General features: G+C 30.2%; 1 protein-coding gene across 1 annotated transcript; it reads right to left on the reverse strand.

Moving 5' to 3' along the window:
- Positions 1 to 637: 637 nt before the first annotated feature.
- Positions 638 to 15,200, reverse strand: PADL01_0531900 (erythrocyte membrane protein 1, PfEMP1, putative; the record flags this gene model as incomplete). The annotated part of the gene is made up of 2 exons (XM_028680717.1): positions 638 to 1,666; positions 4,281 to 15,200. 2 exons carry the CDS (start codon positions 15,198 to 15,200, stop codon positions 638 to 640), a joined length of 11,949 nt encoding a protein of 3,982 aa, XP_028537166.1.
- Between the last annotated feature and the right edge of the window lie 934 nt (positions 15,201 to 16,134).

Raw genomic sequence — 16,134 nt, forward strand, 5'->3', positions numbered from 1 at the left:
CAAATATAAATTTCTGTATATATATATTGGGAATTGGAAAATATAATTTTCACATTATGAAATTAATGTTTTGGGTATTTTTATATATTATTTTATATTTTGGAAATGTAACAATATTTTCATCTTATAATTTTATTTTATAATTATATATATATGTTATGTATTTTTTTTATATAATTTAAATTTTATTTTTTTTTTTTATACATAAATTTTTTTTTTTGTTATCCATATATATATTTTTTTTTTATGCATAATTTTTTTTTTTGTCATCCATATATATATTTTTTTTAATTTTAATTTAATATATTTGTTATTAATTTATAAAAGTTATCAAATTTTTTTTTACGAAATTCTTTTTAAAATTATAAACACAAAGAATATTTCGTACCTCAATAATTTTTTTATAATTGATTATATAACTAAAAAAAAAATATATTATACACATATATATATATATATATATATATATATATATAAAATTCAAATATTTCATCTTTATGAAAATGTTTTGTATATATCATATATGTAATGAATCACACAATATAATTAAAATGTTTATTAATAAAAAACAAAAACCTACCTATTTGTTCAAAAACCCACAATATATATATATATATATATATATATCCATGTGTTTTTATATTACATCACTACCATTTTCGAACGAATCCATATCATCCAAATAAGTATATCTATTAGTACCACTCATATCCATATTAGATGTATCATGGGTCATATCACTACTTATTTCTATAGAAAGGTTGGTATTCAACAATTTATGTGTAGTGTGGACGTTTTCCACAGGTATATTATTATCCGGTTTGTTTTTCCACTGGTTATTTCTATGTCTCTGTAACCATTTATCATATAAATCCAATTGGTTAAGTATCGGATCATCATATATTTGTTTTGCAACACTATTTATTGTTGTATTTTTTAAATGTTTTGTTCCAAATAATTCATTTTCTTTTCTTTTTAACAACTCATCATATATATCAATATCATTACCACCATTTAAAGAATCATTAATTAGATCTATACCACTATATAAACTATTATATGTCGGAGTATTAGTGCTAATATTATTTGGTATATTCCAATCAATATTATAACTAAAAACATCGTTATCACTATATAATTTTCTATCTTGGATTTGGGTAATAAAAGGTTTTTCTTCCATACTATCGTGTGTAGTATTAGGTTCCATATCCATATTATCATCAATGATATTTTCATTATGTAAATCCTTTGGTATGGTTTCTAAATATTGCGAAATAAAATCCTGTTTTAGTTCATTCCATTCCTCCTCATTAATAGCTGTATTGGAGGGTATGGTACCACTAGGTATATCACCATTATTTAGTGTGTCACCACTTTTAGTTGGTTTCAATACCACTTCTATCAAAGTTTTATATTTAGGACTACGTGGCACATATAAATCTATCTCTTCATATTCACTTTCGGACGAAGAAGTGGTGACATCAGAAGAAGATATATCACGAAGATAATCGTCCGGTTCGTCTCCTTCAACATATATATATGTTCTTCCTTTATAACGACCATATGGAACATATCTATTTGTCGATGTTTTTGTCGGCATGGCCTCATCATTTTGGGGTATATTAAGCACACGAAAAATATCCGTAGGGGCAGTCGGTGTTTTTTTCTACAAAAAAAAAAATGGATATATGTGTATGTGAATATATATATGTAGGTGTGTGGGTTTAGGTATATATGTATTGGGATATATATATGTATGTGTATATATATATGTAGGTATGTGAATGTATATATATGTAGGTATTTGGATATATATGTATATATATAGGATTTTTTTATTTTTATTTAATAATATTTTTTTCATTTTTTATTTTAACTTAATTTTTCTTTCATAAAATTTCTCATTTTTATTTTAACTGCATTTTCTTCTCATGATTTTTATTTAAATTAAATTTATTTTCAATTTTTTTCTGATAAAATTTTTTATTTTAACTAAATTTTTTTTTATATATTTTATTTTTTTGTATTTTTATTAAATTATTTTTTCAATTGTTTTTTTTCTAAGTGAATTTTTTTTTTATATTTTAACTCAATTTTATTTTCAATTTTTTTTTTTTTTTTTTATTTAAAACAATTATGAATTTCATTTTTATTTTTAAATATGTGAAAATTATTTTTTCTCTCTGTTATTTTTTTTTTTTTTGAATATTTTAACTTCATTCTATATATATATATATATATATATATATATATAATTTATTTCTCTTCACATATATATTAAAACACAAAAAAACCCCACATATATATACACATACACGTATACCACATACATATACACATACACGTATACCACATGTATATACCACCACATATATATACCACACACGTATATATATAACCACCACATATACCCCGCCCGCGAAGATGTATATCCCCCGGGGGAGGGGGGGGACCCGCGCACAAATATTTATAAATATATATTTTGAATATATATATACATATACATATATGCACAATATAGGAACATATATGCATATATATACGCTTATATGTATATATAATGTGTATATATATGCGTTTATGTTTCTATATCATGTATATATGTATACATATATATATATCGAAAATATATATTTAGAGATATTTGTGTGTCTGGATATATATCTTCGTGGGATGTATATGTGGGGGTATATATATATGTGTGGGGTGTATATATATATGTGTGGGGTATATATATGTGTGAGTGGGGTATATATGTGTTAGGATTTATATATAAATATATATAGGTTTTGGTATAATTATGTATGTATTGGTATATTTATTTATATATATAGATATATTTTTTTTTTCTCCTTTTTTATTTTACGAGAATTTTATATATATATATTTTTATTTTAACTTGATTTTTCTTTTCATCATTTTTATTTAAATGAATTGTTTTTGTATTTTTTTTTTTTTGATAAAAGTTTTTCTCATTTTGTATTTTAGCTGCATTTTTATTTCAATTGTTTTTTTTTTTTTTTTTTGGTATTTTAATTGGATTTTTATTTCCATGTTTTTTCTTTTTTTAAATTTTAACATATTTTTTTTTATATATATTTTTTTTTGATACAATTTCTCATGTTTTTTTTTAACTGAATTTTTTTTTGTATATTTTTTTTTATAAAATTTCTGTTTTTCTATTTGAACTTAATTTTTGTGTATTTTTTCTATTTAAAATAATTTTCAATTTCATTTTTATAATGAAATGTGTGAAATATTTTTTTTTTTCTCTCTGTTTCTTTTTTTTTTTTCTTAATTTTTTTTAACACAATTTGTTCCTATATATTCTTTTTTATCTCAATAAATTTATTCTTATATATTCCTTTTTTTTATTTCAACAAATATGTAACTATATATTCTATATTTTAACAAATTTTTTTAACTATATATTCCTTTTTATTTATTTCAACTAAATTTTTCCCATATATTTCTTCTTTTTTATTTAACCAAATTTTTTTAACTATATATTCCATTTTTTTTTAATTATTTTCTCATAAAGTATGTTATCACTTTTTATTTTAATTGAATTTTTTTTTATATTCCTTTTTTCTAATAAAATATTTTCTCATTTTTTTTATTTTAACTGAATTTTTTTTGTGTATATTTTTTTTTTATAAAATTTCTCATTTTTTTATTTTAACTGAATTTTTTTTTTTATATTCTTTTTTTCATAACATTTCTCATTTTTTTATTTTAACTGAATTTATTTTTATATTCTTTTTTTCACAACATTTCTCACTTTTTAATTTTATTTTAATTGAATTTCTTTTTATATTATTTTTTTCATAACATTTCTCATTTTTTAATTTTATTTTAATTGAATTTTCTTTTATATTTTTTTTCTCATAACATTTCTCATTTTTTTATTTTAATTAAATTTTTATTTATTTCTTTTTTGTTTAAAGAAATATCTCATTTCTTATTTACATTTTTAAATTTTTCTGAATTTATTTTATCTCTTTTTTATTTTTTATTTATATTTTTAAATTTTTCTGAAATTATTTTTTCTATATATTGCATTTTTTAACAAATTTATTCCCATATATTTAATATTTCATCAAATATATTCCAATATATACCTTATATATATATATATATATATATATATATCTATTTTCTTTTTTCTTACTATATTTCAATATACATAACATACAAAAAAAAACACACACACACATACATATATCAACATATATAAAACACATACAAAAAAAACATACAACTACACATCTAACACTTACCTTCATATAATAAAACAATAAAGCGATCGCTCCTAAAACAAAACTAATTCCCACAGGAGGAAGGGTAGATGTCACCAGGTTATTGGTGTTTTTACCACTAGGTTGTAACGGGGCTTGTGGTGATGGGGGGTTTCCACTATCTTTACCAGGAGGAGAGGGACGAATAATCTCCGTAAGTTTATCCAAAACCTTATCTGTCACAGGTTTTAGAACAACTCTTGCAACTTCTTTTGCAATTGGCATTACAACTTTTGTTCCAGCTTTTAATCCAAGGTCTGCAGCATCAGGAATAATTTTTGTAGCAGCATCAATAGTAGCTGTTGTTGCAGTAACTCCCAAATTTTTTGCAGTATCAGTAAGAGACCAAAAATTATCTGTTATTGTTTTCCACAAATTACTAAAAACACTATCACCACCTTTACCAGCAGGATTCGTTGCTGTTGAACTTTTTTGACACTCACATTTACTTTTGAGGCCACTATCATCAAATGTTTTATAGGGTTCTTTCCAATTGTCGTCACTATTAAATTTGTCAGATAGACATTCACATTTAACATCTTTACATTTATCTTTCAAATATTCATGAGCTTCCTGATTACCATTTTTAATTTCCTTATATTTACCTTTTTGTCCAATATAGGCTTGTTTTGTACCTAAAATAAATTTTTTATAATTTTGACAAGCTCGAGTACATGTATCATCAATATTTCCAGTACCACCACTACAATTAACACCACTACATTTATTATTTACTTCTTTTTCTAATTCGTTTCTTCTTTTACAAAAATGTTGAGACCATTCAGTAAACCATCGTAGAAATTGATCTTCACTATCAGTAGGTACAGTACACCATGATTTGTCCAATTGACTACTATGGTTTTGTTTTTGATATCCACATAACATAGCATGCCAGACTTTTTTTTTATTATTTGTCCACCAATCATTAGCATCTTTAGGTAGCGTAGAGGTACCATTAAGTTGTGCATTGTTTTTGAGCATTTCGTCTAATTTTTTATTTATATCTGTACTAGTTATTGTGTCCATTAGATCTTTTCCTTTGATTATATCTCCATAATCAGCAAAACTATATTTCATTGCCTGTAGTGCTTTTTCATCATACTTCTTGTATATTTTTGCTAATAATATTCCTTCAGTATATACCGCTGAAAGAAATTTGTTCATAAATTTACTATAATATTTAGATTTATATTTAAATCTTGATATATCTCTTGTACATAAATATGTTCTTCTTGAAGGCATAATGACACCTTTATTACTTTTAGAACTATCACGAACAAGTTGTGAAGTCCATTTATCCACATTATTTCCATATATTTTGCTACATCTTGTATTTACACCCAGATTTTTACATTTTTCCTTATTTACAACAGAAGTACCACTACCACTTTGAAAAGGACATTCATCCAAATCTTTAAATTCATCTTTAGCACCACCAGGAGAAACAGGTGTACCATCAGGTTGATTGGTACCACCAGGTTTAGATGGATCAAGTTGAGAACCACCAGATGGACCAACACCTCCACCATTTGGACCAGTTTGAGAACCACCAGGTTGTGTTGGTGATGGATTCGAGTCCGGTTCGGCGCCTTTACCACCTTGTCCTGGTTTACCACTTGGGGGTTGCGATGGTGATGGTGTAGGCCCAGGTCCTGTACCACTACTATCTGGTGTTCCCGGTGAAGGTGGCCCCTGTGGTTTCTGTGGTGCTGCCGGTGGCTGTTTCGGATCCACTGGGTTACAATCACATTTTTTTTTAACACTCTCAGGTATTGGATCCAACGATTTAGGCATGTTTGTACCACTAGAACTTTGTGACGACACATCTTTCATGCAATCACATTTTTGAGTAGTGGAACCACTAGCTCCAGGTTTACTACTATTTTGACACGCTGTTTTTAACGATTTGTCCAAATATTCTCGAGCATTTTGTGACGTTGATGCCACAGGATGGGTAGTGTATCTACTCTTTCCTTTATCCTCAGTATATTTTTGACTTTGTTTATCATATTGATCTTTCCATTTATTAATAAAATCTTGATATTTTTGACACGCTGTTCTGCAGTTCTGACATTCAGTATCATTCTCACATTTTTTGGTACTATTATCCACAGTACATTTACTACACGCGGTTCTCAACTTCTCCAATTCTGTGGTATAGTGTTTACAGTAGTCTTCTCCCCATTCGGCAAACCATCTCAAAAACTGCAAGTGGTTGCCATCCGCGCGAGTGGTACCCACAGGATACGTGGCGTCATCAGGCATTTTGTCGCAACCACTTAGTGTGGTATTGCCACGTTTGTACCCACATAGCATAGCTTTCCAGACACATTTCTCGTTCTCTTTCCACCATTTTTTGCGTTTGTCAATATCACTTTGGCCTCCATTTGATGGAAGTTTTTCAAATATTTGCTTAATATTTTTCCCTGTATCCTGTTGATCATTTTCCAGCATATCATGACCTATAATTATATCTCTTAAATCAAGAAAACTATATTTTAACGCATTACAAGCTTCAACATCATATTTATATTTTTCATCTGTACTATTGTCATTTTTTGCTTTATAATATTGACCTAAATTATATCCTTCAGTAGCAGCTACTTTCATTAATCTTTCTCGTAAAGTTTTTTCATTTTCAACTTTTGGAGTGCCGTTTTTTCCATCTAGTCCTTCAAAACATATTCTTTGTCTCCTTGGAGGGATATATACTTGGTCAGATACTCCATGATTCTTAAAATCCTTATATTCTTTATTTTCAATATTTTGCCACCTAATTCCAGAATCTGGATTCGAAGTACTTGTCTCTTCCGCTTCTTTTTTCAATCCTTTACAGTTATTTCCTTTCGAAATCTCCCCATACTCCGTGTCGTCTCCTATAAATTTCTTGCACCCACAATACTCATCCGCATCATAATACGACGACGACGACGACGTACTTAACGCGGTGATGTTAGTTTCCACTGGGTTGGTACCACTAGGTGGTGTAGTACCACTTGATGTAGTACTACCACATGTGAACGTAATATGAGTTTTTAAATATTCGGTGGCATTGTCTTCATCATATTCTTTAGGGGATGGGTTTGTATTTTTTTGTGAAGTATAGTATTTTTTTTGTTTTTCCCAATGTGTTTTTCTCTTCTCCATAAATTCTTTGTATTTACCACATGCTTGATCACATTTGTCATCACATTTGATACCACTTTGTGGCTTACACGCCGTCTCCACGTCCTTTAATTTTGTGTGTTTCTGTTTGCAATAATCGTCGTACCATTCGGTCATCCAGCGCAAAAATTGTGGGCGGCCCACAAAAGTGGATAACGGGGTACTAGTGGGACCATCACCGAACGTCACTATATCGTATTTGTTTTTTTCGAGGTTTTTTTTAACATCTTGTTTCACTGTTTTTGTTTGGTCATCATAACTTAAAGCACATAACATTGCATTCCATACTTGTTCTTGAATTGTTTCCCACCAAGCTTCTTTTGTTTGGTCCTCATCATTTTTGCCACTATTTTTAAAAATTTTATCTATACAATTTTTTGCTTTCTCTACATTACCCTCAAGTTTACCTATATCTTTTCCTAAACATAAATCTTGAAAATCTCCAAAAGTATAGAACATTCGACGTTTAAATTCAGGAGGAATATTTCCTTTTTGTAATTCATCTTCTAGTTTGGTTGCTTCTGATGGATTATCTTTTTTTTTATCTTCTATATATTTTTGCCATAACAAATGTGTCTCAAGTGAAACACATTTTATAAATGCTTCTTTTAATTTATCTGGTTTAGTTATTTTTGATGTTTCGCTACCATTTGATAAATAATGTATACATAACGATTGTCTCCTAGGAGGCATACACTCACCTTTCCCGTACACCATCGTTTTAGTTATACCACCGCAATCCCAAGTTTTCTTGTCATCTTTTGGTTTACAACCTCCCTGATTTCCTGCTTTTATTATTTTATCATTTTCATCAATATATTCCTTAATTTTACACTCCTGTTTCCCCTGTGTTGTGTTACCACCAGGACCGCGACTGCCTCCGGCACCTTGGCCGCTATCTTTACCGGTACCAGGTTGACTACGACCAGGATTACTACTATCTTGGCCAGTGGGATTAGTAGGACTAGGTGGACGAGGTGGCCGAGGTGCCGGCGCGGGACTGGGACCACTACTACTACTATCGTCACACTCACACTTATTTTTATATTCGCCACTTGGGTATTGATCTAACGCTTGCGGCATATCCACACCAGTGGGACCACCACTTTTTTGTGTAGATTTGTGTTGCATACAATTATTATGTAATCCAAGTAATTCTAATGATTCATATAAGTATGTATATGCGTGGTTATTCGTATCTACAAAAGGAGCAGAATCATATGGGTCTATATCTTTAACCTGATTATAATGTTTGTTTTGTTGTTCCCAATTAGGTTTCCATTTTTTAATAAATGTTGTATATTCTTTACATTGTGTTTGACACCCGCTACATTCTTTACCATTTTTATCACATGTTATTTTGTTACCACTACTATTAACTTCACATTTATAGCACTTACTATATAATTGTGCGAACTCTTTTTTTTGTTTATCGCAAAATTCTTCTGACCATTCTGTAAACCATCTTAAAAACTGAGGAACTGTATGAGTATAAAGCACATAATTAGCTATTTTGGTATCTAAATCTTCAGGATCGTACTTGTATTCGGTATTATTGAGAAGTGCTTGTTGCACCGAGGCTTGTTCACTATCACCTACAGTATTTGATAGTGCGCAGATCATTCCTTGCAAAATATCTAGACCGTTTTCATTCCACCATTTTTTTGGGTCAATTGTTTGTCCATTTTTTTGTTTAAGAATTCTATCTATATTTTGTCTTGCCAGTAGCACATCACCCTCATGTTTCCCTATATCCTTATCTAAACATAAATCCCTATAATCTGCATATGTAAAGAAAATAGAACGTAAAAAATCAGAAGGAATATTTCCATTTTTTAATTGTTCATCTAGGTTGGTTGCTGTTGGAGATTTCTCTTTTTTTTTATCGTTTTTATATTTTTTCCAAGCAAAAAATGTTTCTAGAGCAGCAGATTTTATAAAAGCATCTTTCAATTCACTTTCACCACCACTAGTTAATTCTTTCAAATAATGAATACATAATTTTTGTCTTCTATGAGGCATACATGCTCCTTCTTCACCAGATGTAAATTTATTTACATCACATTCCCAATTAAATTGTCCTTCTTTTTCATTACAATCTCCTTTCTTATCCTTTGCGTCTCTTTTTTTTTGTTCATTAGCGTCAATACATGTCTTAACCTTTTTACATATATCTTGTGGATCCTTTGGGCCTTTCGGTGGCACTAATCCAGGTTGATCCGGTAGTTTCGTTTTTGTCGTCTTATCTTTTTCACACTCAGTTTTATAATTTTTTGGTTTTTCTTGAAAAACGTGCGCTTCGTCCTTATCATTATTAAATTTATTTTGCGTTGTATCATTACAATAGGTACTTCCTCCCATAGATGTAACATATTCAGAGAGACTATTATAGGTGTTTGTATCTTTATTGTTATCCTTGCAATGGGAACTACTCTTTTGGGTTTTTACGTCTTGTAAAAAGTTTTCATGTTCTTTTTTAATCTGATCATTACCACTTTTGCCACCATTGTATAAATTACTATATTCTCTTTCTTGATCGTTCCATTGACCTTTCCATCCTGTAACATGATCTTTATATACTTCGCAAAATTTTGAACAAAAAGTACATGCTGCTTCTTGTGCTTCTTTGTTTTTTTTGGCTTTAGCACGTTGGCACGATTTACACGCAAAGTATAGTGGCCAATAGTTTTTTTCCAACTGTTTGCAGTAACTTTCGGACCATTCAGTCATCCATCTTAGTCTTTGTGGAATATAATCGTCGGGCGGAGTATAACTATCGCGGCCGCACTTATAACGTTCAAACTTATATGTGGTAGTACCAGGTGCTGATGGTATATAGAGGTCTGCCTCCGCGGGAGCCGAACATGTTAGTGCTTTCCATACTTGCTCGCGGTTGGCCGACCACCAGGCCTCACGTAATTTGGTATATGGGGATTGGTCACTAGCATATTTTTGTTTGGTGGTTTGATCAGTAATATTTTCTTGAATCTTTTTAAATATGGATTTCAAATTATTTTCCAAATTTACCATATCGTTATTTTTACTCCACATGTCTTTCCCACGTATGATATCCCCTAGATCGGCAAAACTGTACTTCATAGCATTACATATACCGGGAATATCGCTTTTGCTACTAAGTTTGTGTACGATATCTTCGCCTTCATATTTGGCGGCCAAGAGGACATCGCCCAAAAACGAGTGGTTAACATTACCACCAGTGAGACCACTCGCAGTAGTGTCGATATTCTCCAAATTTGAAGTGCACATATGTTGTCTTCTAGGAGGTAATAATACATCTTGGTGGTTATCGCGCATTTCTGTATTTCCACCCTCTTTCCACTGTTGTCCTATAATAAACCTTTGATCTTCTGGTTTTGTACCTTTCCCTTTACCTGTGCAAGGACCGTTATGTTCATCACCATTACTACCATCAGCTTTAGCATTATATGCACGCCAATCATTTCCATGTTTTTCTAACTTAAAATTACAATAATCATGCGTCCCCAATGCAATTGGACTATTTTTATTTTTAAATTCTGCTTTCGATAAATCACCTACCAAATTTACACCACTATTATGTAACAGTGTCTTTTCGTGAAACACTAGGCTATTTGCCGCATCAAGAATTTTGTTCTGAGTACATGTGGGTGGTGTAGGGGGTTTTTGTTCACATTCACACTGGTTTTTATATTTATCAGGGGGAGTATCTAACGATGCGGGCATTTTATCATTACCACTAGATGAACTTTGTGTCGTCGATTTAGTTTTCATGCAATTGCAATCAATAATATTTTTACCACTGTTTGTACCACTGTTACAAATTTTTTGCATTTGTTTGTTTATGTATTCATAGGCATGTGTGGTTCCGTTCACGTCAGGATCAGAACTTGTATATTGAGGTTGACTTTTAATCTTAGCATATTTCCCTTTTTGACTAGTATAATTAGGTTTCCACTTATTAATAAATTGTTTATATTGTTCACATTGTGCTTGACATTGTGTACATTCATGACCATGTTTATCACAGGTTGCTTTACCACTACTAGGCTTATTGGCATTACACCTGTCACACTTACTAACCAACTGGTCATATTGCACCTTGTGTTGTTTACAAAAGTGTTCCCCCCATTCGGTCATCCAGCGCAAAAATTGTGGGCGTTCCACAAACTGTGGTAACGTCACACCAGTGGGACTACCGCTAGTGGTATCAAACGTCACGGTGTCGTAGCCATATGTTTTATCAAGTTTTTGTTTCACCTCGTTACGTGTCTTTTCGTCGTTCCCACCACTATATGACAACCCGCATAACATCCCTTCCCAAATAAGTGGACCATTTGTTGTCCACCATTCTTCAGGTTTGGTTTTTTGTGAACCCTGGCCACTGTTATCAAAAATAGTTTTTATTTTATTTTTTGCCTTTGTCACATCTTTATTATTTGTAGAATGTACTACGGATATATCTGTATTTAAACATAAATCTCTTAAATCACCAAAAGTGTATATCATTTGTCTTTTAAACTCTTCAGGAATTGTTCCTTCAGTTTTTAATTTGTCGTCAAAACCTTTATCTTTTCCACTTCCATGTTGTATATAATATTGCCAATGGAGAAAAGTTTCAGCTGCAGCTGCTTTAATAAAAGGTTTTTTCAAATCATCAGGTTTACTTATGTTCTGTTTGTCAAGATCATCTGCTAAATAATATAAACATAATTTTTGTCTCCTAGGTGGCATACAAGAACCATCTTTAGGCACTGAACTATTATTTTTCTCACTACAATCCCATTTAGGATAATTCTGATTTGTATTTGTTATTTTTGGATTACAACTATCTATAGTATCTGTTGCAGTTTTACCACTAAGTATTTGTCCCACTATTTGACATGGTGTCGAACTATCGCACTCACACGCCTGTACGTAACCACTAGGTTGAGTGAGAAACGTATATGTGTTACCACTGTCGCAAAACTCTGTCTGTTTTTCACAACCAGTATTTGGTAGTACGTGATGTACGTACCCCGCTGCACTTTCAAATGGGTTATTAACACCAAGGGATTTGTTTTGTTCTTGTAATTGATTTAAAAATTTGTATAGATATTTTTCATTTTCATCATTACCTTGACCATCTTTTGCCTTTGTGTATAAATCTGAGTATTTTGTTTCCATTTCTTTCCATTGTTTTTCCCATTCCTTAACAAATGTTTGATATGTAGTACATGCTGCTTGGCATTTTTTACATTTCTCGGTATTACATGGTCCAACAGTACCACCCTTACATGTGTCACACTCTGTTTGTAAAGTGGTGTACAACTGTGCCTGTCTCTTGCAGTACCACTCGGACCATTCGGTTAACCATCGGAGTTTCTGGGGGATGTAATCGTCATGTGGGGTAATACGAGAATTACCACTACATATGTTGGTGTTGCCGTTACATTGTATCATTGCTTGCCATATATCTTTTCTGTTTGCTTCCCACCAATGTTCACGTAATTTTAAATATGGTTCGGTGTCATTTTTATATGTGGTAAGCCCCTGAGGAACTGTTCCTTTAATTTTTTCAAATATTTTTACCAAACGTTCTTGTAGTTGTTTATTTCCTTGTTCTTTTACCCATATATCCCTTCCTCTGATAATATCACCTATATCTGCAAAACTATATTTCATTGCACGACATACAGTTTCTTTGTCTTTTGGATCAGTTAGACCACTTTTGCCGTCATTTTTTTGATACAGTTCTAATATATTTTCTGCTTCAGTTTTTGCTGTGACCAATACATCTCCTAATAATGAGTGCTTCGCTTTATCACCTTGAAGTCCATCATATTCCGTTTTCAAATTTTCTAAATTCGAAGTGCACATATCTAACCTTCTTGGAGGAAATAATACACCTTTGTGATTATCATCAACATCGTTATGCGTTTTCCATTGTTTTCCTATTTTAAATCTGTCTTTGTCAACTCCACCTTTTCCCGTGCATGGTCCATCATGGTAATTACTACCATCAGTAGTATTAGCTTGATATGGACGACTATCATTCGTATGTTTTGATTTATCAAGACTACACGCATCGTTAGCCTGTACACTACCATCCTTTCCAAATTTTGCTTGATTTAATTCAGATTTCAGCTCACCCTCTCCCCTATAACCAACATTACCAGGATCTTTTTTTGCATCATTGTTTGTCGTCGTCTGAAAATATTGTGCTAAACTATTCACGGGCATACTTGGTTTTTTACCACTATGTATTCCACACGCGGCACTAGAAATACTTTGTGACGCACTAGCAAGTGGGGGTGGACCACGGGTTGTGCCTGTCAAAGTACCATGAGCCTTTATGACTCTTTGACAATCTGAATTTGTATCTCTGTCGTTTATATGTGTTCCTCCTGGGCACATACAGTTAAAAATCAAATTACCCTTATCATCTTTAGCATCAAACAATTCTGTGTCTTTACAGTCACCATTATCTTTACAGCATTCATTCATACTTCTACTAACCGCATCTTTGAAATTTCGTAGTAAATCCATTTTGTTCTCATCATATCCATATTTTGGTTTCATACATGTTTCTTTATAATTATTATAATATTGTTGTGACTCATCTAAAAATGTTGTATATATAGTACATATATTTTTACATTCTTCAGAAGTTTTATTTGGACCTTTACAATTTGTTATCATCATCTCCCCTAGATCTTTTTTACGTTTACAAAATTCTTCTGCCCATTCTTCAAAAAAACGAATACATTGCGTTTTCTCACTTTTGTCAATTTGGCAAAGCGTGTTTTTAGTTGGGTGTTTGAAATATTTTGTGTGCATTTCATCTACTAGTTCTTTAAAATATTTGCTCCATTCTCTTTGAAATCTGGTTGGATCTCCTACCTTTGCTTCAATTATTTTTATTGAACATTGAATTTTTCTGGTTTCATTTTCGTCAACTATATCGTTCTTTAAGAATAATGTATGGTAATCTTCCATCGTACGATACCATTCTTTACAAAACGCATCATGATTACTATTATTTTTTTGTTTTATAAGGTTGCTTAATGCAGTACTTAACCCCTCGATCATATCTTTTGTTAGACCAACTGCAGCATTTCCTATATGAATTTGAGCGTTTGTTTTACGCTCTATCACTTCTTTTAAAGAATCATTGTTCGTAATTTGTTCACTAATTTCTTCAAGATATTCATCTATTCCTTTAACTAATAGTGCTCGACGACGTAATGGTATATGTAATCCTTCTGCAATAGTTAAATTATCACAATTAGTTTTTGTTCCTGAAGGTAGAGCTGGAAAATCAGGGTTTTTCAATTCTTTTATAGTGTTAGCATCAATCGTGAAACTACAATTTGGTGCTGTACGAAATTGTTTTTCTCTTGTATTTATTAGTGGTTCTGCATCATCTTTCCATTTATATGTGTTTTGATCTTGACCTTTACTTTTTAGTTCTTGAATAAGTTTATTAAATATTTGTTCTTGTATCTTTTTCCATCCACAGAATAATTCACCTTCGTCAGTTGTTGATCTTCCATTTTGTTTTACAATTTCTTTATATATATCCCATGTCCATGCTTTATGTTGAATTTCATATAGTAAAAAATTCAAGTAATCAAAATACATTAATTTATATTGCGGGGTTTGAGTGCGTACTTTGGCCGGAGTTGTGTTATCTTTATCTATCAAGTACTGAAAATTTCTAAGCAAACTGCTTTTGTTATTTGATTCCGTATTCCCCATTGTGTCCAAACATATAAGTGGTAATACATTAGAAATACAGTGTCACATACCCACATACCCACATACAAACACCTACAACTACATATGTTTGTTTATCTCTTGCATTTAAAATATATGAGATATTTCTGTTTTTTGCCCACATGTGCCATGGTAATCACATATGGTGGTATACATATATCGTGGTATATATATATCGTGGTACAAATATAGTGGTATATACGTATTGTGGTACTACAAATATAGTGGTATATACGTATTGTGGTACTACAAATACAGTGGTATAAAATATAGTGGTACAAATATATAGTGGTATGTTCATAATAATATCATTATGAATAGGAATTATAATATCATTATATTCATAATAATAATATCATTACAAAATATACATAATAATATACATAATAATATTATTATAATAATGATATTATTATGAATATAATGATATTATTATGTATATTATTATGTATATTTGTAATGATATTATATTATTATGAATATAATGATATTATAATATCTATTCATAATGATATTATTGAAATATACCACTATAGTGTATATATAATACATATACATAAAAATATATATGTATGTTTATAATTTTATATTTATTATTTGTTTTTCGATTATTTTCTAGTATTATATATATATATATACAAATATATGTATGTATGTAAGAATACGTATTTTTTTATACATATATATATATATATATATGTAATAGGTATCGATATATATTTATATATATATCAAAATTTGTGTTTGTATATTTATTTTGTTCGAAACGTTTTCATATAAAAAACATAATATATTTTTTTTAAAAAAAATACAAAATACAAAATCAAAAAAAAAAAAAATAAAAACGAAAAACAATAACAAAATATAAAATATATATATGTTTATATATATGTTTATTTCTCTATGTCCTCTTCGT

The sequence above is a fragment of the Plasmodium sp. gorilla clade G2 genome (assembly GCF_900097015.1).
Source record: "Plasmodium sp. gorilla clade G2 genome assembly, chromosome: 5".
In the NCBI taxonomy this organism is placed as follows: Eukaryota; Apicomplexa; class Aconoidasida; order Haemosporida; family Plasmodiidae; genus Plasmodium; species Plasmodium adleri (nom. inval.).